At 36.9% G+C, this 22,752-nt stretch overlaps 1 protein-coding gene across 4 annotated transcripts in view; it reads right to left on the reverse strand.

Moving 5' to 3' along the window:
• Positions 1 to 10: 10 nt before the first annotated feature.
• The window catches only part of ppp6r2a (protein phosphatase 6, regulatory subunit 2a), a 65,496-nt gene continuing 42,754 nt past the window's right edge, over positions 11 to 22,752 (reverse strand). For 3 of the 4 annotated variants that reach the window (XM_088647068.1, XM_088647070.1, XM_088647067.1), the window contains 17 exons: positions 22,599 to 22,725; positions 21,889 to 22,041; positions 21,481 to 21,672; positions 20,669 to 20,733; positions 18,975 to 19,090; positions 17,911 to 17,996; positions 17,743 to 17,823; positions 16,792 to 16,889; positions 16,062 to 16,119; positions 15,414 to 15,541; positions 13,438 to 13,619; positions 11,169 to 11,340; positions 10,454 to 10,542; positions 9,358 to 9,565; positions 6,178 to 6,201; positions 3,960 to 4,109; positions 11 to 2,338 (listed from right to left, as the gene is read on the reverse strand). In XM_088647068.1, coding sequence (XP_088503194.1) covers positions 2,290 to 2,338; positions 3,960 to 4,109; positions 6,178 to 6,201; positions 9,358 to 9,565; positions 10,454 to 10,542; positions 11,169 to 11,340; positions 13,438 to 13,619; positions 15,414 to 15,541; positions 16,062 to 16,119; positions 16,792 to 16,889; positions 17,743 to 17,823; positions 17,911 to 17,996; positions 18,975 to 19,090; positions 20,669 to 20,733; positions 21,481 to 21,672; positions 21,889 to 22,041; positions 22,599 to 22,725 — 1,978 coding nt within the window. In that variant the 3' untranslated portion in view covers positions 11 to 2,289. The remainder of the gene's footprint in view (positions 2,339 to 3,959; positions 4,110 to 6,177; positions 6,202 to 9,357; positions 9,566 to 10,453; positions 10,543 to 11,168; positions 11,341 to 13,437; positions 13,620 to 15,413; positions 15,542 to 16,061; positions 16,120 to 16,791; positions 16,890 to 17,742; positions 17,824 to 17,910; positions 17,997 to 18,974; positions 19,091 to 20,668; positions 20,734 to 21,480; positions 21,673 to 21,888; positions 22,042 to 22,598; positions 22,726 to 22,752) is intronic. The other variant, XM_088647071.1, reaches the window with a different exon arrangement.

The raw sequence follows: 22,752 nt of genomic DNA on the forward strand, positions 1-22,752 counted from the left end.
TTTAAAAATATTCTGGAAAATTAGTTTCTAATTTTTACACACAGAAACTAAAAACAGCATCATTTTGGTGAAAATCACCCAAGTATGGCAATGGGGACATTTTTAGGAAGTGAGTTCGGAACTTTTACGCGACATGTATTATTACACAAAATCATTTGGTTAAACGAAAAGCAACTTGTATCTAGCAACATTAAAAAGAGGCCACACAATTTGGCTTTAAAAAGGTAGAGAAAATGTTCATTAAGAACTTTTCAAACCCCCTGCACTTTTTAACTTCAAAAACAGATCTGAACATTCACTTGTAACAAAAATGGACAAATTAATCTTGCCATGGGTTGAGGGAAGTTTAAAGGCATGTAAAAGCTCGGAACTCTGAAATGTTCGCTTTGTTCAATATTATACTCAATGTCACTGGAGAAGTGCAATTACAGAAAACAATAACCTAATATACATTAAAAGCATTTGCTTTTGAATCGTGACATAAAAAATACTGTGGTCAAACAGTGTTGAAATCCTATAAGGATTTTGAAGTGCAAAGTATCACAAGGATTGCTCAACTGTTAGAGCCAGTCAATTTGGTTCAGTATCTGGGTGTGGAAACATGAAAGAAGTCAACCTGAAGGAAAGTAAACTTCAATGAACAGAAAAGATACCCACACACTATGCTAAGCTTTGCTGTTGAGTATACAGACGTTAATTGCTATACCTGCATTCCAGAGGATTAGTGGCATGCCATAATAACACGGCAAATTTTGTCACAGTTTTGATATGCGTTAAGAAATAAGTGTGACAAGCTTAGTGGGTTGTCAGAAACCCTATGAAGACCTTGTTTCCCTCTTTTCACGAATCTACCCTTTTCCCCTACATCTTTTACATTTGCAGCCCAGATCTTACCACACAGAAATACACTTCAAAGATGTCACAGAGCACAGTGTTGGTGATTGTCATGTGTTTTAGCTGGCATCTTGTGGAAAACTGACACTTGATTAAGACCCTAAAAACACCATTTTAATTCCCCAATAATACCTAATGGCAGAAAAAACGGATCATTGTACCATTTAATTTGCTTACATTGTCAATAAATACATCGTCAATAAACATTCAAACATTCAGAAATCTGGTTAGTAACAAGAAAAATACCTTTGCTTAATTTTAAAATTAAATTCTTGTAAAACCACTGAAAGTAGGGGACATGTTTAAACTGGGTCACATTTCTCACTGCAGTGTGCACAGTTTTTGTGTCTGACTTCCTCTAACCACTTGCCATCCACAATCATGTACTTCCTATTAAGGCTTTTTTTTATTAAACGGGGAAACATTTATTGGAGCAAAAAGGCAGGGATTCATGGTTTATTTCCACCATTTCTGAGCACTGTGACATCCCCTGACATATCAGTGACTTTCACTTCTCCATGAAACACCTGCTTACATAATAGAAAAAGGGAACTCTGGAAATGAGAACAATTAACAGTAACAGCCAAAACAGTAACATGCAATGAACCCTTTTCTTTTTGTGATTATAGTGGCTGAATCCCAGTTTTAAGGGGAAAGGCCACCACATTTTGAAATTACTGAGTACAGAGATACACTTCTGCTCTTGGACTTTCTCCATAGAAATTCTACTATGTTCTTGTGACAGAGTGGTTTATGCTAAATACATGTTTACGTTTCAAACAGATTGGACTCCATTGACTTTGACATAGGCCTGATACAAAAATATTTTTCAAACCGGTTTAAAAGAAACGTCAAACTCCATGTAAAACTGCAGCTTGGAACATGAAGACATCACAGAGGCGGTCTGTGACGGAAGCGTCTTTGACTTCTTGACCAAAATTGTTACAATGTGGCATCCCTGGGCTAGTCTAAAAAGTGGTTCAAGTGCAATTCAACTATTTAGGAATGAGATTGTGAGGCCGCATCTTTAGGACGTGGTAGCTGTTTCTTATCCCAAAGCACTTCCTGTCACACAACCCAATACTGTTTACAGCTAAAAACAAATTCAAATAAAAGGAAACAGCCATAGTCGGTCTTCCAGGAAATGAAGAAAATGTTGAATCCTTTGAAACCATAATCATAAGTTCACTGCTACATTTAAACAGTACAATTTCAACATCAGCTAAAAAAAAGTTTCTGTAAGATTTTTTTAGCCCCTCCCCCATTTACTGGTCCTGACTAGCAGGATCCAATAACATCGCAGCATTTTCTGAAACACAAAGTTGCATCAAGAGGTTTTTGGAGTAAAATGGAAGTGGCCCAGAGTGTCTCCGACCTGCCCCTATCCGGGTGTGATCAAGCCGGCCCATTGAGAATCGCTTCTGATGAAGGGGCTGCCTCTTCTCTGCAAGAGTTCACAGAAAGGAGTTTCAAAATAACATAATGCCACGAGAAAATACAGACCAGCTGAATTTCAACATTATTAAAGTACACAAAGTGATGAATCTTTGCCAGTTTTAGTCTATAATAAAACCATATTTATTTTTAGGTCTTAACAAACACTAAAAAAAAAAACATTTAAAAAAAGGTTGCCAGTGTTACTTGTATGAAGAGTTTCCAATATGTCCTATCCAAAGCAACTGGATATGCTAACTGTTATTAAAAATAAACAAGGCTTTATAAAAAAATATATATATATCTCTTTACAGATTACTGAACTTTAAGGTTATGAATGGACTCCAGATAATTAAACTCCCAGATGATGTCTGTCAAGGCAGGGTTTTGATGGGGTACAGAGTTGAATTGTTTAATCTGTAGATGTGTATTCTGGCAGGAATGAGCGTGGTCTTGTACTTTCAGCCCTGACCTGACTGGATATTTCTGTAAGGAATGTGACAAGACTGAACTGCAAAAGTGATTGCCTGATACCCTGACCATGACTGGGACCCTGACATCTCTGGGACCAACACCAGGCTCAGCCCACGGGTCCTTCAACATGAAGACCACAGTACCAGTGTTTTGGGAAAAGTGACACACTCTGATCCTGAAAGATACAGTAGCTTACTTCAGCCATTGGTTCACCATACATTTTTTAATTTGAACCCAGACTCGAAAGTACAAATCAATTTAATTCCATGTCCCATAACAATCACCCACAGTAGGCAAAAAAAAGTAAATGAACACAAACCTCTACTTTGTCCTATGATCTTGCATAACAAATAAAAGCACATTCACTGCTAGATGTTTCCTGTGTCATTAAAGGAGTATGCTCTCCCTAAATTTCTTATATACTGTCTGCAATGTTTTCATGGGGTGTAGACCCTCATGAACACAGAAAAAACATGCAAACTCCACCCAGACCATTGCATACGACCAGAAGGCTTACTGCAACAATGATAACCACTGTTCCACTGTGCTGCCCACCTATATTAAGTAATTTAACTATTTTATTAAAAAACCCAAGCGGCATAATCAGAAAACTCTGAGTTCTATGAGGTCTTGTCATTGGTGTGACCGCAATAACCCCAAAAAATTACTCCTGAAAATTCCCTGAGTGGCATCACTGTAGCCTGAAGCTATGGGTCAAAAGAAGAACAGCTCAAAGGTTAGGTGAGCCAGGTAAAGAAGCCTGTCTGTACTTCCTTACCTTCCTGTGTGTATATAGGGGTTATTGCCATAAGCCGAAATAACTATTCAAAACTGGTTCATACAATAAAAATAACTAACAGCTCTAGAAAAAAGAACAATGAAGAAATAGCTAACAGTTTTGAGGGTCAGAGGGTGGTCATGTACTTCAACTTCCCATCTTCCCTTTGCGAACACACATTAACAAGCACTATATGCCCTCCACCATCCCAAGAAGATTCAAGTAAAATTCCAGTGCATGGATAAGGAATGATCTTTTGTAAAAATGAGCTACTCTATCTCTATTCTGCAATTTATTTCTGGATTACACGTTTTGTCCTACTACCTCTACACTGAATCAGCACATGTTTAAGAGTAAGTCTGGCGCTAAATGAACTTACTTGTCTTTCACAGTGAGGTCTGTTGCAGAGTTATCTGTGGCCGCAGAACTAAGTGGGTCTGTAGGCACCTCAGTTCTGTTTGGAGACTCAGAGACCCTCTGAGGCCCGTCTGTGAGAGTGAGCTTGTCTATTAGCATGGAGTCGGCATCACTGTAGAAGAAAGACAAAGATACAAATTAGGAATTAAGGATTGTTCTACTCCGAATGGAAATGAAATTCTGCTTTTGCAAATTAATGACTTTACGGTAAACTTGATTTTGTTTACAACTAGAACATGTCTCAGGCACACCCTGATAAGAAGGAAAACCTGCAAGCAATTCAAGGCTGAGAGTCCCTTACTAAACACTGGTCAGACTCTCCAGATTGTTAGTGAATAAATTTACGGGCATGCTTCACCAAAAAACTCTACATACAGTAGACACTAGCTCTATTGTGAATCAAACAAAGAGACAGCAACTGCTAGACACACCACATTTTTCAAAAATATAAATAAACTATATTTTTATTACTAATAGAAATACATTAGAATAACTTTTGAGAAACTATAACTTCTTCAAGATGTGGCTTAAGACCGAGTTGAGGAATGTCAGTAGAGAAAATATTAGGAAATAACTGGAGGCAGAACAGCTAGTTCAAACAAATATTTTTTTTTTTATAAAAGTCACACCTACGCACAACCTCAATACGGCTGCAGTACATTAAACATGACTGTTATGTGTTTGAATTCAGCAGCAGCATGAAGTTAGCTTTTGAGTCACTGTCACAGTCCACAATAAAGGAGTCCAATTTATTCAAACATTTCAAGCTTGCAAGAACATATTGCATCACTTTCTACGACAGATGAAGAGGCTGCTTCTGATTTAGAAACCAATCAATAGTCATTAAATGGTACACACATTCTTCATCTCTTCAAACCTGCTTCACTTAGTCACATCCCCAATCATGAGCAGTTTAGATTCGTCTTCCAGATTTATAAGAGCTCAAAAGCTTCTGTCACTCAGTGTAATGATGAATGGAAAATAACGTTTACTTTTATAACTACTGGCTGTGGCGTTAACTGTGAGAACATTTACTGATGTCCCTTAAAAAAACACCGAGAAAATTAAACAGCAGCATCATAGCAGTGAAATGATCTGAAACGCAGAGGTAGAAAAGTCAACATTACAAAAGGGACTGCTTTTCTTTCACAGTGGGACCTGTTACAATAGATAATGCATTTAGTAACATGCAGCATTCAGATTTACCACCTAAACAATGTGCATGATAACACCCATCCCTGCATCAGATAATACAACCACATTCTACTTCAATAACACAACGATGCTAGCGGGTGAATTCTCTATCTCCAGTGAAAATGGTGCACAGCTTGCAGAGGGGAATGGAGCATGGACAAAAAAAACTCCCAACAGTGTGTCACCAATATGTACTGTATATCCACACAGAAAACATGACCCTTTGGAGGAAACTTTGAAAAATGGGACTCTAAGTCTGACATGAAAGATTTCAGTCATTAGAGTGAAAGGCACTGGCATGCTGCAGGTAGAGAAAGGAATTTTATAAAGAAATCTTGTTAGCCTAAAGAAGAGAAAACTTTTATTCAACAAGGTTAGTGTGATTTTATGTACATGGCCTATTAAGTGCAAATTCATGCTGTTTGATGATCCTTTCAAATTTTTTAACCGTTATAATAACTTTGACTTGGTTTTCACTTCATATATATATAGTATAACGATCACACAGTATATATAGTATTAATGATGCAAAGATAATTTAAAAACACAAAAAGGACATCATGGATTTCAGAAGTGAATACCCTTGCATGGAAGCTCTTTTTCCCCTGTGTAATTTACTCAGGAATTTTGTTTTATTGTTTCCTGGTTCTCTTAACTGATTCAGTGGAGTTGCCTGCATTTAATCTACAGTCCAAATCCAAAAATAGTTAAAAAACAGAAAGGACCTATCTTGATGAAAAATGCATGCTTTCAATGATTAATCTCTTTTTAAAAAGAAAAATCTTCCACGTGTCTATGAGTGTTTTTGGATCAGAACAGATTAAAAAAAATACCATCTTTGAGGATGTTTTGTTAGCTTTCAAACCTCTTAACAAAATTGAAATTACAAGGTTAATATATTCCTACAAAGGCATTTGTCTTCTACAAAGAAAGGGTCAAGTGCTATGTGGATATTTCAGACTCACTGTATAGCATTTGCTACATACCCTCTAACTGCAGGCCTAAATATTCTGAGCCGCAGCAGCAGGGAGAGAGGGAGAAAAAGAGAAAAGGAGAAAGAGAGAAACCACTATAAGAACAGCAGACATCAAAGGCATAGCATGTACAGTAAAGCACCAGTCATTACACAACAGAGTTAAAGCCCTAAGTGCGACCCCACGTACTTTGCCTACTTTGACTTTATGAAAAGCAGAAACAAAAAGGTGCTGTTGTCATACCTGTGCAGCACATATGCTTTTATATAGAGTGAGAGGAGGTTGGAAAGGAGTGTTTTAGGAATTAAGAAATTGTCCTATTTTACTTCTAATTTAAAACTAGATTATTAAATGATTAAAATCATTATTTCCATGTATTTAGTGTACACTGATACTCTATTTACAGACGAATGGAATTAAAATATTTTCACGCAAGTTACTTAAGAAAAAATACATAGCAAGATGAATCTGTGGTAATCTCCTAGATTCTTCAATCAGGCTTTATAATGTAAGCCTCATTTTAATTAAAAAATATAGAAATATTATGGAACTTAAGTGAGATCATGAAATGTTCACTGCTTTAATTTAAATGTGTATCAAACATACTTAATAAAATGATCAAACCACCTTTTAAAGTATTTTTCTTTCTTTGTTTTAGGGTTCTTCAAAACCACTTTTATAAAACCTGTTCTGACTTTTTGCATGGGGAAAAAAATCTTCACATTTCAGTATTGTCAGCTCATATCAACTGCAGTTGTTTTCAAGTTGTACATTCACATGTCTTGGTTGAGAATTCAAGAGAATATTGTTTCATTTACCAATAACTACTGTGGCATTAATGTTTTGCTGTAGCTTTAATCTAACATTTAAAAAAAATGTTAGATTAACATTTGCACTTCAGCATCGAATTAATCATAAAATAGAATACAAGATTACACAGTATACAATTTCAGGATTCACTGACTTTAAGATAGTCTGGGGAGTATATCATATTTCATATTTAAGATATTGCTTTTCTTTAGATCTAAGTATCTTATAAATACATATATTTTACTATATAAACTTGTCAAGGCAGAAAAAGTGAAATATGCTATAATATGCTGTAATTCAGTAAAATGAGAATATTGGTCAAGGGTCTGAATACTTTTGCAAGGCACTGTAGTGTGATACCCATCTCTTGCCTTGTTAATGGATTACTTGTGAACGTATTCTGTAAATACCCCCCCCCAAAAAAAAAAAACTATATGCAAATATACCAGATTCCTGTTCTGCAGTTCGCACCGAGAGTTACTGTTGTTGCATCTACTTGGTCACAGAAACCTCTATAGTAAGATGTCTTGGTCACCCCTTCCCATTACTCTCCAACTAACATGTGACACAAGTACAGTAAGTGGTGCTTTACTGTAAAGTAAAAGGCTTCATCGCTGGCTATTACCTGAATGGTAGAGAGCAACACGCCTTTACTTTCAGTTTCTGAATCAGAAAAAACAACAACAATGAAATAAAAAGGCCAATACAGTATCCCCTTGTCTTTTAAGTGTAAGAAAGGAAGGCTTAAATGAGCCACAAAATACTGTACATTTGATGTCTTAATGCTGATGAGGTCTCTGTTTTCAAAATGTCAGATGACAGAAAATAGAGGGTCATGTTTTCCCCAATTTCCCCACCAAATATCCCAAAAAGAAGAGGTCAAGGTGAAAAAAAGCACTTTAAGACAATGGGATAGTGAGCATTTGAAAAGTAATCTAAAGCATCTGTGCGCTTCAAAGTACATGTACTGATGTAGGGATTGGGCCGTATGTGCATCACGGGTCACAAATAAAAGAACAGTTCTATACTGATTTGTACCTGTGCGGGTCCTTTGCTCTAGTTGCCATGCCCAAGGATGATGCCAGAAATTAATGAACAGAGTAAATAATAAAACAGTCATAAAAACATTCTCAAGACAGCTTTAGATATGAAGGAATGGCTAAGGTATCCCACTAGATAAATATAGATAACCCCTTAAGACTATTAAGGCAGTATGTGACATTCAGCAGAATCAGGAAAAGCCATAAAAGAGCCCAGCGACTGATTTGAATACATTCTGAAAATCTAGGGGGTCAAATGCAATATTTAGTAATTACATATTTTCTTTGAAGCTGACTGCAATCACTTGATAGAGAACAGAGATCCTGAGAGTTAACAGAAGGACGTTTATCCGAGTAAAGCAATGTTCTAAACCAACCTGTGGGGGAGGGGGGAGACAATTTTTCAGAACCCATACAGAGCATGAAGGAAATTATTTTCCCGTGATTTCACATTCTAAAGATTCAACATTCATGCTAGAAACAATCATCCCACACTGCAGCAAGAAAATCCAATTAGACTTTTTTTATGCGGCTGTCACTGAGTTCTATAATTGTCACAGGATAAGGCAGTGTATAGCTAGAGATTTTAAATTGAACAACTCTATGAATCTCCAAGACTACAAATGCAGTCTTAAAATTACACTCTGCACGTGTTTCCAGAACACATAACCATGTAAAATTTAAGCAAATATATTTGAATTTATACAAATGAACAGAAACATACTTTCCGTGGGTTGACACTATCTTCTTATTAAGGAAACCAAGCTCAGTGTATGAACATAGCATGAGGTATCCTTTACTGCGTGACAACATCACACAGGGAAATCATATCCCAGCTGGGATATCATGCCCTGCAGTGCTTGCGTTTCATAACAAAAGTCTGTTTTAGAGAAATATTCAAAACCTAAACCTGTATTAAGCTTTAAATAACTCTGAGTTTTCTAAAAAATCTTTAATAAAAAACAACTAATCTTTGTCTCATGCTCACTGAATAATGATGGCTTTGCAATTAAATGATATTGTGGTATTAAAGGATAAGTTAACTTAAGACCTCTAAGCTCTTCTCTAAGTGACCAAAAGTTTACTCTAAGAAAGAACAGACTCCACAGGAAACCACGTGCTACTGCCTTAAAATGTAACATGGCCAACATGAGGCAGAGTTACATGAAAGACATGAGAACAGATGAGTTAATTTCCTTAGAGATCAGTGAGAGGTAAACACAAAATAACTTTGTTAAAATCTCCAGGTTTACTGAACATGGGAATCTGCATCGAACATTACCTGTTATTAACGAACTAAAGAAAAATAAACTAACTGTCACAGTTTTGTTTTGTACCGCACCTTGTGAAGACTGCTTTCTCATTTTTGGCATCCATGGTGAGTTTGATGGTTTCGTGGCCCGAGCCTGTTGTTATGGTTTCTGTGACGATGTCTGCTTTGTCTTCGTCCTCCTCGCTGTCAGATCCCCCTGAGGAGCTGCTGTCTGATGCCACAAGAGGTGCCTTCCGCGCCACACACACATTCCACACGCAGGGAGAGGAGCTGATGACTGCAACAGTCACACAGCGATACATCAGTGTCTCTACATCTGCTGCAGTGTGCACTGACAGACCCTTGCAAGTCACTTAAAGGTAAGACTCTAAGGAAATGACAAAGGCCCTGTTACTGTTTCACTGTCTTGAGAGAGTTGCCAGCATAAGTGTTTCTTTCTTCATTTGCCTTATTAATGTTTCTAAGGAATATCCATTTTCAGTTATATTAAAGAAATCTGTTGATCACAACACAGAAAAACTTAAATATTCCTCTTGTATATCAACAAAATCGATCTGTTTTACTTCAGAAAATAGGACCCATGCAGAAAAAAAAAATACAGAAATGCAAACAAACCTAAATAGGTTGAAGTAAAGTATTTACTTAATAGTGGTATTATTCAAAAATTCTGTTTCAGAAAGCATGGATTTTCGTGTACTTAACAGTACATCTCAACTGCCACAAGGTGGTGTTGCAGTGCATTTAAACAAGTTATAAACCCACAGAAAAGTTTCCAAACTGAAAAAAAACACACCTATACTTCTTTTTACCAACTATTTGTTGACCAAAAACCTTGTCGTACAGAGAAAATTCGTAAAAAGAAAAAAAAACATTTCCATTAGATTACATTTCAATTAAATCCGTTTCGAATCCCAGATTGGGTAAATATTCCATTATAGTTATTAGTTACTATTATAACTATAGGTAACTAAATGGGTAACTATTCACATGCTTTGTAGTATTGAATTTTCATAAAAATAACATTCATAAAAAGAGATAGTGGTGTATATAGGTTTCAGCTGCTTATAGTACAGGAAATGTAGTCCCAATTCCTAGAAACCGCAGAAATAACACATCCAAGACACATGAGAGCACGTCTGCCAAGCAATGCTGCTCGTATACTTACAGTTTTTATCCTGATTTTGTTTGGGATGTCCTTCAGAATCATTACTGTCTGAGTCAACAGGGGAGCTACATCTGGGGCCAGACTCTGAGCTGCAAAAACAGCATTTACAAATAAAAACCTACAATAAAGGAACTTCATATGTACCATCAAATGTAAAAGAAGAAAGTGAGGAGCTATAAAAAACATCAGGCACAGTCTGCCACGGAGATAGGAGTAGTTCAGCACAAAAACTAAAGGCTCACATGTCAAGCAATAAACCTAAATACTTCCATATAAGTTAAAGCTCCTTTTACTTAACACTTTTTATTATTTTAGTTTCATTATAGTTCAGTTAGTGTTCAGATTTGTCATTATTGATGAGGAAACAATTGGATTTGTAATATACATCCTTATATAATTAACATGTTTATCTTAATTACATTTTTTCAATGAAGAGAGCTAACATGAACAATGGCGTCAGCTCAACAATTGCTTAAATTTGCTGATAAAACAGTTGGAGAATAAAAACATCTTTAATTTCCCCTACAGAACTCAAAAGCTCACATCAGAAAAGTGACCCCCATTTCACACTTTCACAGGTCCCCAAAAGGGGGAAATTTTTTTAATTTCTTCTATAAAACATTTCTTCAGTTCTAAATATACTCACAATAAAAAGTTATTTATGTGCACTTGTAAAAAGTTTTATGTGTTCTATGTGCTCAAGACCTACACTCACCAACAGAAAGGCTGGAAATCGGTGAACTTTGCCCATCCTTTCTCCTCAGTTTCACTGGTGTTTTGAGGGGCAACAGCCGAGTCCCAAACACTGGAACCTACATCTACAGCCACACAGGGGGCCGGAGGCTTCGAATTCACCATGTCTTCAAAGTCAGCTGTCCATCCAGGGCCTTTGAAAACAAAAAGCAAGATCCACCAAATCTGAAGGCAGTAAACACTGAACAACATGCTGAAACCATAACTAATAAGATACTGACTTATATTTAGTTAAGAAATGGCATTAACTTGCCTGTAGTGTCAGATAGGATTTAGTTGAAGAACTTCATTGGTAGGTTATTAAGAGTTAAAGTACAAGAATATCTTTGAAAATATTTGTCAGATACTGTTGTGACAGCTGTTGGATGAACAGAAGTGAACCACAAGAAAACTTTTTTGAAAAACCATTACAAAATGTAGTCTATATTGATTTTCAGATTTAGAACCAAAAAACTCTTAACTTAATAACTTAGTAACTTAGTACACCTGTGCAAAGAACACATCTTGAGTACATAATGTATTTATTAATATTTTTGGAAGTTCTTGTATGCACTCTATATTTTGGTATTACAAAAAACAATAGCAATAATTAATAATTGCTTACACTTATATAGCACTTTTCTGGACACTCCACTCAAAGCGCTTTACAGGTAATGGGGACTCCCCTCCACACCCACCAATGTGCAGCATCCACCTGGATGATGCAACGGCAGCCATAGTGCGCCAGAACGCTCACCACACATCAGCTATCAGTGGGGAGGAGTAATGAAGCCAATTCAGAGATGGGGATTATTAGGAGGCCATGATTGGTAAGGGCCAATGGGAAATTTGGCCAGGACGCCGGGGTTACACCCTTACTCTTTCCAAGAAATGCCCTGGGATTTTTAATGACCACAGAGAGTCAGGACCTCGGTTTTATGTCTCATCTGATGGTGTCCCTGTCACTATACTGGGGTATTAGGATCCACATGGACCGCAGGGTGAGCGCCCCCTGCTGGTCCCACTAACACTCTTCCAGCAGCAACGTTAGTTTTTCCCAGGAGGTCTCCATCCAGGTACTGACCAGGCTCACACCTGCTTAGCTTCAGTGGGTTGCCAGTTGTGAGTTGCAGAGTGATATGACTGCTGGCCATAAAATACAACCAATTCAAATTACATATAAACAAAATAAAGAAGAATCCCCCTTCTAAAGCTGTTCTGTAATCCCTAAAATTATTTTGGGAACTAGGATAAAGATAACTTGAGTCTCACTAACTGCATTCTTGATTTAATAAACTTGATTTAATTTGAACTACAAGCCTTTTGTAATGTTTAAAACAAAAATCATGTTTAAGAAAAAAAAGATTTATATGGATTTGGATTTTGAACAGCACTGCGTGGGTTAAACACTTCAAAAGTTAACACAGCAATACATAAACTTTGCGTATTACAGTCATGGAGTGTATTTTATTACACCCACTTCTTGCTTTAAATACACTAAGACTTACCTTCCATTTGTGTCTTCAGATTCTAGTGCCCATTTTTGGTAAATTCTGTTTTTCAAGATTTTGAGTACTGGACTACAGAAGCAGAATCTAGCAGAATCTCCAAGAGGACTTTGTGCACGACTTAAGAGACTAACTCTAACCTCTCTTTTAGTGTTTGTCACACTTTCCAGATCCTGGAATTATATTGCTCGCACTTCATTCAATTTTTACTGCAGCAATTCTTTTTTGTATAACGGGTTCCAAAAATGAATATCTCTCATCCTAGCGTTAATCCCGGATCAGCAGGGTCTGCTTGTCGGCACTCCCGTCTCCATTTGGTGGTTTGAACCAAATCTTTGAGCTGACCTTGCCATTAAATGCGACTGAGAATACTCCAACCAGTGCGTCCCTCAGCCTGGGGGAGGGGGACGACGACAAAGTAATGTAGCCAATTCATAGAGGGGGATTATTAGGAGGCATGGGATATTTGGCCATTACTGACTGGCTGGGTCCAAAAATGAATACAGCATTCTAAATGTGATCTGACTGGGTGAATGATAAGGCTTTGCCACTGTTATGATCTTGTTACGATAAGCTACATTTAAAATGCCCTAAAAATACATTTTGAAAGGAGCAAGACAACAGTACAAAGCAGCTCAAATAGGGTGACTTAAATCCCTGATATTGCTGTCACAATAAGGTAAACGGCACTGTGGTGCAGAACCCTGAGAAGAAAAGAAAGAAAGAAAGGAACTGAATCCTTACTTTCTGGTGAATGTGCCTCTTTGGCATCAGTCTGGCTTTTGTTCCTGCTGTTTTCTTGGTCAGTAATGGCCTCTTTCGTCTCCGGCTCCTCTTCCTCTTCGTCCGAATTGATGCTTCTATCCTGCTCTCCATTCTCCACATCGCTCTTGGAAGAGCTTTCAGATGTACGGGAAACTCCAAACCTGGAACAAATGGGGATTGCACACAGTAATATACGAGTCATGACAGGACAGTGTAAACTGATTACCTCAGCCAGTGTTCCTGTGCTGCTTGCATTGGCAGTATATAAAGTGCTTGGCGACTGCTTAGCTTTGTGGGCAGAACTGTGATGAATCTGTAATTCATTTCTGCACAGGAAGCAAGTCTGTTTCTGAAAACAGAAATTCAGTGCCGGCCTTCGTCCTGCATAACTGTTTGCACAACAGTCTGACTCTCTTCTAAATAACAGGTTAAGCGTGGCTCAGGACATCAAATTAGAAAAAATAAAGATCTGATCCAGCGTAGCTAATGTTTTTGGTAATGAAAAGGACAAAAGGGTGATTTGAGTTTTTATCAAACTAAAACTATAGAACAAAATGACTTGCTACTTCAAAAACGAATCTTCAAATAAGATTAACTACTCTTATCAAAGAGTTTTAAAGCAACAGGTTGGGGGTGCCCTTGAACTTGCATTTTAATTTAGAATAAATATTTAAGGTAGAAAAATCATCAATATCTGTCACAGCACTGACAGAAAATTTTCCAAATGACATTTAGAAGGGTGACATTTCAATGAAAGTGTTTTGTAAGAGGGCAGAATTGAGGCACAAGCTGGCATAATTAAAATCACCCGCGGGCAAGCAGTACCTATCCGTCTGTAATGATATTCATAGGATTATCCATGCATCATCACTCCCTGTTTGGTCATATTTTAAGCTTTGTCTTGGGTATTACTTGCAGATGGCAAATTACCATATACTCCAAACCTGGTTGTATGACAATGTTTTTGTGTTGTAAATATGGACAAGGAACAGTGCCCTGGTATAGCAATTATTTTTTAATTGAACAGATCAAAACATTCTGAACACATTCAAACCCTGTGCCAAAACTAAAACTATATATATAGTGCTCTTTTTCACTAAAGAAGATTCCAAAATGCTTTATGCAATGCGGTGTGGTGGCACTGTAGCCAAGGATCTGTGCCCGTGGCTGGAAGGTTGCCGGTTTGTATCCTGCAGCCGGCAGAGGAAACCTACTCTGTTGGGCCCCTGAGCAAGGCCCTTAACCCCAGCTGCTCCAGGGGCACCGTATAAATGGCTGACCCTGCGCTCTGACCCCGAGCTTCTCTCCCTGTCTGTGTGTCTCATGGAGAGTTGGGGTATGCGGAAAGACAAATTCCTAATTTGAGAGCTATGCCAGAGGTGGACAAAAAAAACTTTATAATTATCAACAGGCATTTTTCAATAATATGTGTATACATATAATTTAAATACACAACACAGCCTATTGAGTTTTATTGTGAATCAATCCCTATGAAGTGCTTTATAAACTGTTTAATGCAAATTTGCTTACTGTAAAGCATCATTTGTGCTTACATAAGCACCCCCATTGATAATGTTTATTCTCCAATATCACAAAATATTATTCTGTTTAGTCTTTGCAAGTACTTAGAAAATTCATCTGAAAAAGAATCACAAGTCACTACTAATATCTACAGCTGCTTCTGAGTTTACTTGTTTGAGAGTTAATGGTGTTTAGATCGGATGGCAAAAATCAGGGCACTTCGTAGTTAAAAAAACAAACAAGAAAGGAACATCAATAAATTACAGTATTTTAATATTGTATGTATGAATTTTGTCCATTCAATTTAATTAATTAACACAGTACATATACAGTCCTTCAGTTTGGTGACCAGAGCTAGATTGATCAGAACATTTTTAACACATTTTGTTTTATTTTAGTTATGCTAAGTGAATAAAATGCATAAGATCATTTACCGTGTTCTTGACTTGACTTGTGTTGCATAGTTTATTTCTTTCTCCTCCCAGATATCCTCTTCATCTTCGTTATCGTCAAACTGCTGTATTTTCTCTTTACAGCAAGCCTCGAAAACTGCTGCATTTGCCTGAATGAAAAAAGACAAGACTGCTTACTAGAAGAGCCTCTCTATAGAAAGCCTTATTACTAGGCTCTTACCGAAGTGTGGTGCAAACAACATATACTGCACATTTTAGTTTACCATCACTACAGTTCCATATAATTCAGTGATTTAATGAAAATAAACATGTAGCATTTCTCTGATTATTCATTGCTCAGTTTTATCATAAAGCTTTTTCTGGAAAGCAATACCACATACTCTGCTACAGACAAAACGAAAAATGGAGCTCTTCATCTGAAAATGGAAAACATGGAAACTATTTTTTACTATGCAGTGAAAAAGGATTCTATCACTTTTCTGCTGTAGTTACAACTTCATAATCATAACCTTGAAAATGTGAATAGAATTATTGTCTCTTGAGGAAGATGAAAAGAAACCCTGTGAATGTTATATGTACTTGTCATCTACCGTTTCTAACAAGGTTTTGGAGGTATAACCTCAAAATTAGCCAATAAATTATATTAGGCACTGTAATAAAATAACTTACACTGTCATCATCAGCATCTAGGTTGAAATTTATTTCTGCAATCCTATCAAACGTGGCACTAAAAAGAGAAAAAATAAACTGCATTGAAAAAACTGAAGCTTTGAAGAAAGAATGAAATTAAAAAAAACATTTTGAAAGTCTGAATTATGGTTTTGTACATTGTAGTTCAGGAGGGTAGCTGCATCAGCATGTGTAGGCTGCAAAGGAACAAGTAATAGGTTTATTCCATGCTGAGAAGACAAGAATGGAAACACAACGTTTCGGCTCACACTGGAAGAAGTTTGTGTTTCCTTTCTGCTCTTTTCAGCATGGAATAAACCTATTACTTGTTACTTAGTATATTATATACCCTCTTAAAAGTTAGAAAATTCAAGATAACAAAAGGAACACCATTTGGTTGTGTTTGACATACACCATAAATTTCAATTTGTTACATAGAAACTTCTTTCGCTTTGGTTTGAACAAAATGTTCAAACACCCAAATATTTTTACAATTCAACAAAAAAATACAAGCATTTGCTAAATATCTACAATATTACTTTTCAGAAGCACAATTTAAAGACTTACTGTTTAGTGTATGTATTTTTAAAAGTACTGTAAATGTTATAAGCAAAAATGTATATAAGCAAAAAAAAATTCAAAGTAGTTACTACAAATTTAGATATAAATATTTTAAATGGTACAATGGTGCAAATGACATGTTTTAAAAAAAATAAGTTTAAAATCTGACTTGATGTTGTCATCATGTTCGGCAAATTCCTCATCATTAAAACCAAACTGATCAACGAAGTTGGCTGTCATCTGCTGGATCTGATAGTCTGAGAAAGCCTAGGAAAGTCAGAAACAAATGGGGTTGAAATATTTAAATCTGAAAAGGCATCAAAGACTAAAATGGACAGATACAGTTACTAAATACAGCCAATTTCCTCATAAATTCCTAAAAAACACCGTCGGCAAAAACTAGGTAATAGTAACCATTGATTAAATGGCATCTGAATTTGGGTTAGAGGGTAGAGAGTTCATAGAGTCACCACAATGGATGGGATTTTACTATAGGATTTGATATACAACCAATGCATAATAACAGTGTTATGTGAATATTATGAAGACATAAAAGAATGAAAAATGAGGAACATGTTACAAAATACGTGTTAGTTTTCATCACTCATCAATAAAAACCTTTGATGGAGAAACTTGAGAGACAAGCTTTCTGTAAGAAAATATTGAGCAATACAAATTATATGTATTTTAATTAAGATAATATTCCTTTACAGTAAAAAAAACAGCAGCAGATTACGGCTTAATTTGGCTTTCTGTCCACAAGCTGAGAAGAATTTCAGTTTCTTCTATTATCCTGAGTCTTGACTTTACACTTCTTTACAAAATTATGTTACAACAGAGCATTCAAATCAATAATGTTCCAAACTACTAGAAAAATGTAATAGCTCAAGCACAGATACAACATCTTAAATATGTCTGCAGGCTGGGTGAAGACTGACGACAACAAAAAGAAGCAAGTGAGAATCTTCAAACTTTTGTCAGTATTACCTCTACGGTCTACCACTTGCCCTATAGTGCACTTTTGATGCTCGTTCATGAGAGTGACTAATACCCAGAGCAACTTAATTTTCTCAACCCTGTGTTTCACACCCATGTAAATATTAAAAGAAGGCAATCTTACTTGCTGAAGTGACAGCTCATTGGGGAACGGGCTTTCTATATCATCATCCTCACTGGAAGAATGTAGATTGTGTGTAGTCACCTGAAAAACAGAAACATTATATTAAGCCTGTCTCTAGGTTTGCCAGTCGAATCGAGATAAAAGAAAAGCGCACTTCCATGCCCTCACCAGATCTACTGTGTTTCTCCTGTTGGTTTCTGTCAGCGTCTCCTCTACAAAACTGTCCCACCGTCCTCGGCAATCCTCAGGTAGCTCTGCAAGACCACAGCACGATACACATTACACATTCTGGCTGGTACTTCCGTATTAAGGATAAAACCAAAAATGATCCAGAGAACCACAATTTAAGCAGTGAAAAGTGTACCAGTTTCGTTATAAGGAAACAAGTATGTCGCTTTTCAGGGTGGATTTTACCGTTATTGCGAAAAGAGTAAAAAGGGAATGCTGTGCTCTCGTGACTCTCAAGTGCCTCATCCAGATAGACTTGGCTGGTATTTCACACAGTGACCTGCTGGCAGTTCAAATCAATGCCGGTCCAATCATCGACTGTCCAAGAGTTTCCAGCAGCATATTAAACGCTCCTTGCGTGAGGCATGGGCAGGCTTACCAGAAAATCCTTTGCTTTCCATAAAAAAAGCCAAGACCTTTATAGAGTCCTGTTTCCCATAAGACCAGGCTGCATGGCAGTACAAACAGGGCCTGTTGTCCCCTATGTGATGCCCTGGGATCCACAGGTTTACTCTTATTTTTGCATCATGGAACAGGTGCAAACACAAAGCCAGGGACAGCTGGATAACTGAACAGGGAATGTGTGTTGTGTTATAAATCGGTTCAGGGTATTTGTGTGATAATTACAGCACATATGTACACAAGGATACAGTGCTTAAGAACACACGTGTGTTTAATAGTATAGTTGTCTAAAGTATTGAATAAAGATTGTGTTCTTGTTTGATTTGTAAGAAATGGAGTTTAGGTACTCTGTTCCCTATGGCAATGTAATCATATTAAGGGTGATACTTTTGTGTAACTGTGGTATGCAGTGTAGCAGGGGAATATAATTAAATTCTTAACTTTTATGTAATTTCTACTTATTCTGCTAAAGGAGAATAATAAAGTTAATTAGTAATAAACAGTCATTTGTTATTCTCTTTTCTGACACATAGTGAACAATGTTATCGTTGTTACGAATACATTCACAGGACAGTGGTGTGAAGAGCACGCTACATGAATACCTTTGATGAGGTCAACGATTTGAGCCTGGACAGGCCCTTTCTCCATGTTTTGTACCACAGTATTGGCTATTCTTGTGAGGTGTCCCATATTGCCTCTTCTCATCCCCCCTTCTGCCCTGCAACAGAAGCATGGTTAGCATAATATGCGAGTTATGAAAGTCACATCTAAAACCTCTGAATGGTGTTTGTCATTTGGAAGACTAAACAAAACTGCAGACCTTATGCTTCAATCACACCTTAAACCACTGTAATACATACAAAGTACTGACAAGTCTTTTTTTCATATTTTTTAAACGTTTTCTTTGTAATTTTAAACCACTGTGTTTAGTAATGCTCTCAGAAAGTTATTTTTTTTCCTTTTATGTGCTGCTGTACAATGTCCTCGGCATCAGTGAAGGTGAATCAGCATGTAGGCTGTTGGTCTCTAGCCATCTATTTTTAGATTCAGACAGCTTCTGTTCTGACCCACAGAGCTGCCAGTAACTATGCCAGTTTCGCGATGGTTTAATTCTGGATTAACCTGAAACTGGATTCCTCACTTGATTTGTAACAAGACATTTAAATCCTGGTTTCCTCCGATTCCTCAGGTGTGCCAAACAGCTGTGTGGCTTTTTTTTCTCTCTTTATTTTCCAAATGTCATTAAGTCAGCGAAAGGTTCCTAGGATCTGGAAAGAATCAGCTGAGGTCCTAGTGGCAAAGCTCGTATCTCCTAGTTCACTTAATGATTAGAGACCAGTAGCCCCCACCTCACTGGTTATGAAAACTTTTGAATAGATTGTGAAAATCAAGATTGTGGCAAAGGCACAAGATCAGTTAGACCCATTTCATTTTGCTTATAAGGCACGTAGGGATGTGGAAGATGCTACAGTATGTGTTCTTAATCTTGCCCTCCAGCATCTTGAGAAAAATAAGACTCATGCTAGGTTGCTATTTGTGGATTTTCTTCAGCATTTAAATGTACTCAACCTTACCTACTGGCTGCTTTGTTCTATATAAATCATTTGTTGTATACATGTGCTATCATTTGTAGAATACAAAATAATTGAAAGAGTTATCACCGCTCCAGACACAAAATTAAATTTGTGGGAGACACTGTTACTGTTAGTTTTGTTGCAAGTAGAGGAGTGGGTCAATGGACCAGCTGTAGATGAGTTTACCACTTGGTAGGAACAAAACTATTTTAAGGGTGATAAATTGTTTAATTGTTTAAGGGTGATAAACATGTTTGATCAGTCTTTTATTGAATCTGCTTTAACGTTTACCCTGATTTGTTGATTTGGGAAACTGAATCTGAGGAACAAACTGGGGAGTATTGTCAAACTATATCAGAAAGTAATTGGAGCTAGTTTTTAGGCCCGATACCACATCTATCAGTTATGAGTATTGTGTAAAGGATACTCTGTTCTCCAGGATCCCTCACACTTTTTGTTTAATTAATTCCAATTACTTCTCCCAGAACACAGATACAGATTTCCCAATTTAAAAACAAACAGGTTATATATATATAACCTTGCTTAACAGATTATTCTCCTGTGCACATGTATGTGTACTGTTTGTGTATTTTCTTTATATTGTCTATTTCCTTAAGACAAATTGCCCTTTGGGGATAACATTCTCTCTGTTAGGTTATTGCAAATGTGACAGAGTTATTAGTTCTCACACTGGCTTTGTCAGCCCTCATAGAAATCCTTACTGTATTTTGTCATTGGCTTCCCAGGCATCTAATATCCTCTGCACCAACCGGCACTTCTGAAAAAGCTTTTGAGAAAGAACATACAATAAAACATAACAGAATGAAGAAAGACTGCATTTGAATACTGTAGAGGTCATCCAACAAGTACCTTGTTTTAATGGCTTAATCCCTTGGACAGTGAAAAGCATGGGGCATTTTTGACAAATTTATACTGCATTTACAGTATATGCAGCCTGCTTGTAAAACATTTTTTATTAAAACAACCACATTGTGCAAAATTTACATGACAGTCAATATGATTTACAGTAGTACAAATGGGACAATGGGAAATGGTCCCACGGACAACAGCAATAAGACATAAGAATATAAAGAACATAAGAACATAAAAACTTAAGACTAGACTATAAGTCCCATCTAAACATTTGCTTTCTAGTCTTAAAATGACCCAAACAAATCATCCACCTGTTTATTGACCTAGAGGTACAACATTGATTGAGACCCCTGTTTTTTGGATATGTTCACCACTGTCTCTGATGCATGTAGATCAAATGTGTGTCAGTTTTCGCTATACAGTTATTAAAACATGCCAGATGATTGTTAATTTTCAACTAAATTTTTAAAAGGCTTTGCATTTTGTGGTTATTGAACTATTGAGTAGTTAAATATCTTGTAAATAAGTAATCAGAAAATGCAAAAAACAGAAATGATGCGCTGTTAGTAATACACTAAATTTGTATTCTTATAAAAGAATTGGGTAGGTTTTCCCAAGGAAAATTATCAAGTAAGAAAGATGGAAAAGAAGCAAACCATACGTGAGCCACAAGGATGTTCCGAGATGAGCTGTCGTTAGTCTCAGAGTCGGCAGTGGGGCTCTGCCCCTCTTCCTTATTGCCTGGACTCCCTGTAGCTTTCTCTTCGTGGGCAGAGTGGTTCAGAATTGCTGCCACGCACAGCTCCACTTGGAAGTGCAAAAAATTATTCCAGGTGTACTTAAAAAATAAATCCTAGGCACAGAAAAAGCAACATGTTATTGAAGATCTATAATGACATCTGGTGCCTTAGTCAATATTTCAGCTCTGTAAAGAGCATGATAGTTTTTAGCTTCAGTTATTGTTTAAACCAGTGCAAAGACGTACAAAAATAAATTGAATGATGTACTGTAGAAATTCATTAGCAAAAGATAAAAACTTTGACAGTATTTCTAGGAACAAAAAACTCACAAGTAGAAGGTCCATGGTATTCAGCCTGCAAAGCTCCTCGGTAATGCTGGGCATGTTGGTCTGTAGCAGGGAGGCAATGAGTCTGGCTACATGAAGACGAGCATTGCCCAGTGGCTCTTCAAGCACTCCAATCGTGGTCAATATTGCACATTTCTGTTTGAAATATAAAAAGCATAATCTAAAACGACCACATTCCACAATGAATTGGCTTTTATTCAAGCTTTCCTAAACTAATCCTTTTAAAAAATTCATCTATCCAGAATTCGCTCCAGAAACTTCAGTCAGCGTAAGGCTGCACACAAGTTGGGGACCAGAGGATACTACTAATGTTCACATGTCGGTGGAGGGCAAGTTTCATCAAAGCAGTTTTAACAGACCTCCTAGTCACCACTCTAAGGATGAATGCATTTTGTCAGTCATTAATTCCACATCTTTTCTAACACTAAACTGTACCTATGAACTTTAATGTATTCTGGAAACTGAAATGTTAATGTTCCATTTCCTGGGGTAAAGCCTGCCATCAGTCTGGAAAAAAATAAATTCAACCAAATCAAGCGTGTGTTAAAACTCAAACTGAATTATTAATTATCCGCTTATTCACATCTCCTGTCCACATGTAAATCATCCATTCCGAGTGGTTCTCTATGATGACAACTTCCTGTAGGAACTATGTAGAAGCTAACAAAGAATACCAAACACCTTAGGATTACCTTAGGAGGTTCAAGAAGGAGCTGGTGAAAATCCTTTAAATGAGGCTCAATACCATGTAATATGCTGCTATTGACAGTGTAAGACCTTTCGTATCCCTGAGAGCACAAATCCATCAGCCCTTCGACCCTGAGCAGAAAGGCAAACGGACACAAG

Source organism: Lepisosteus platostomus, chromosome 9 (assembly GCF_059453375.1).
Source record: "Lepisosteus platostomus isolate fLepPlt1 chromosome 9, fLepPlt1.hap1, whole genome shotgun sequence".
Taxonomy (NCBI): Eukaryota; Metazoa; Chordata; class Actinopteri; order Semionotiformes; family Lepisosteidae; genus Lepisosteus; species Lepisosteus platostomus.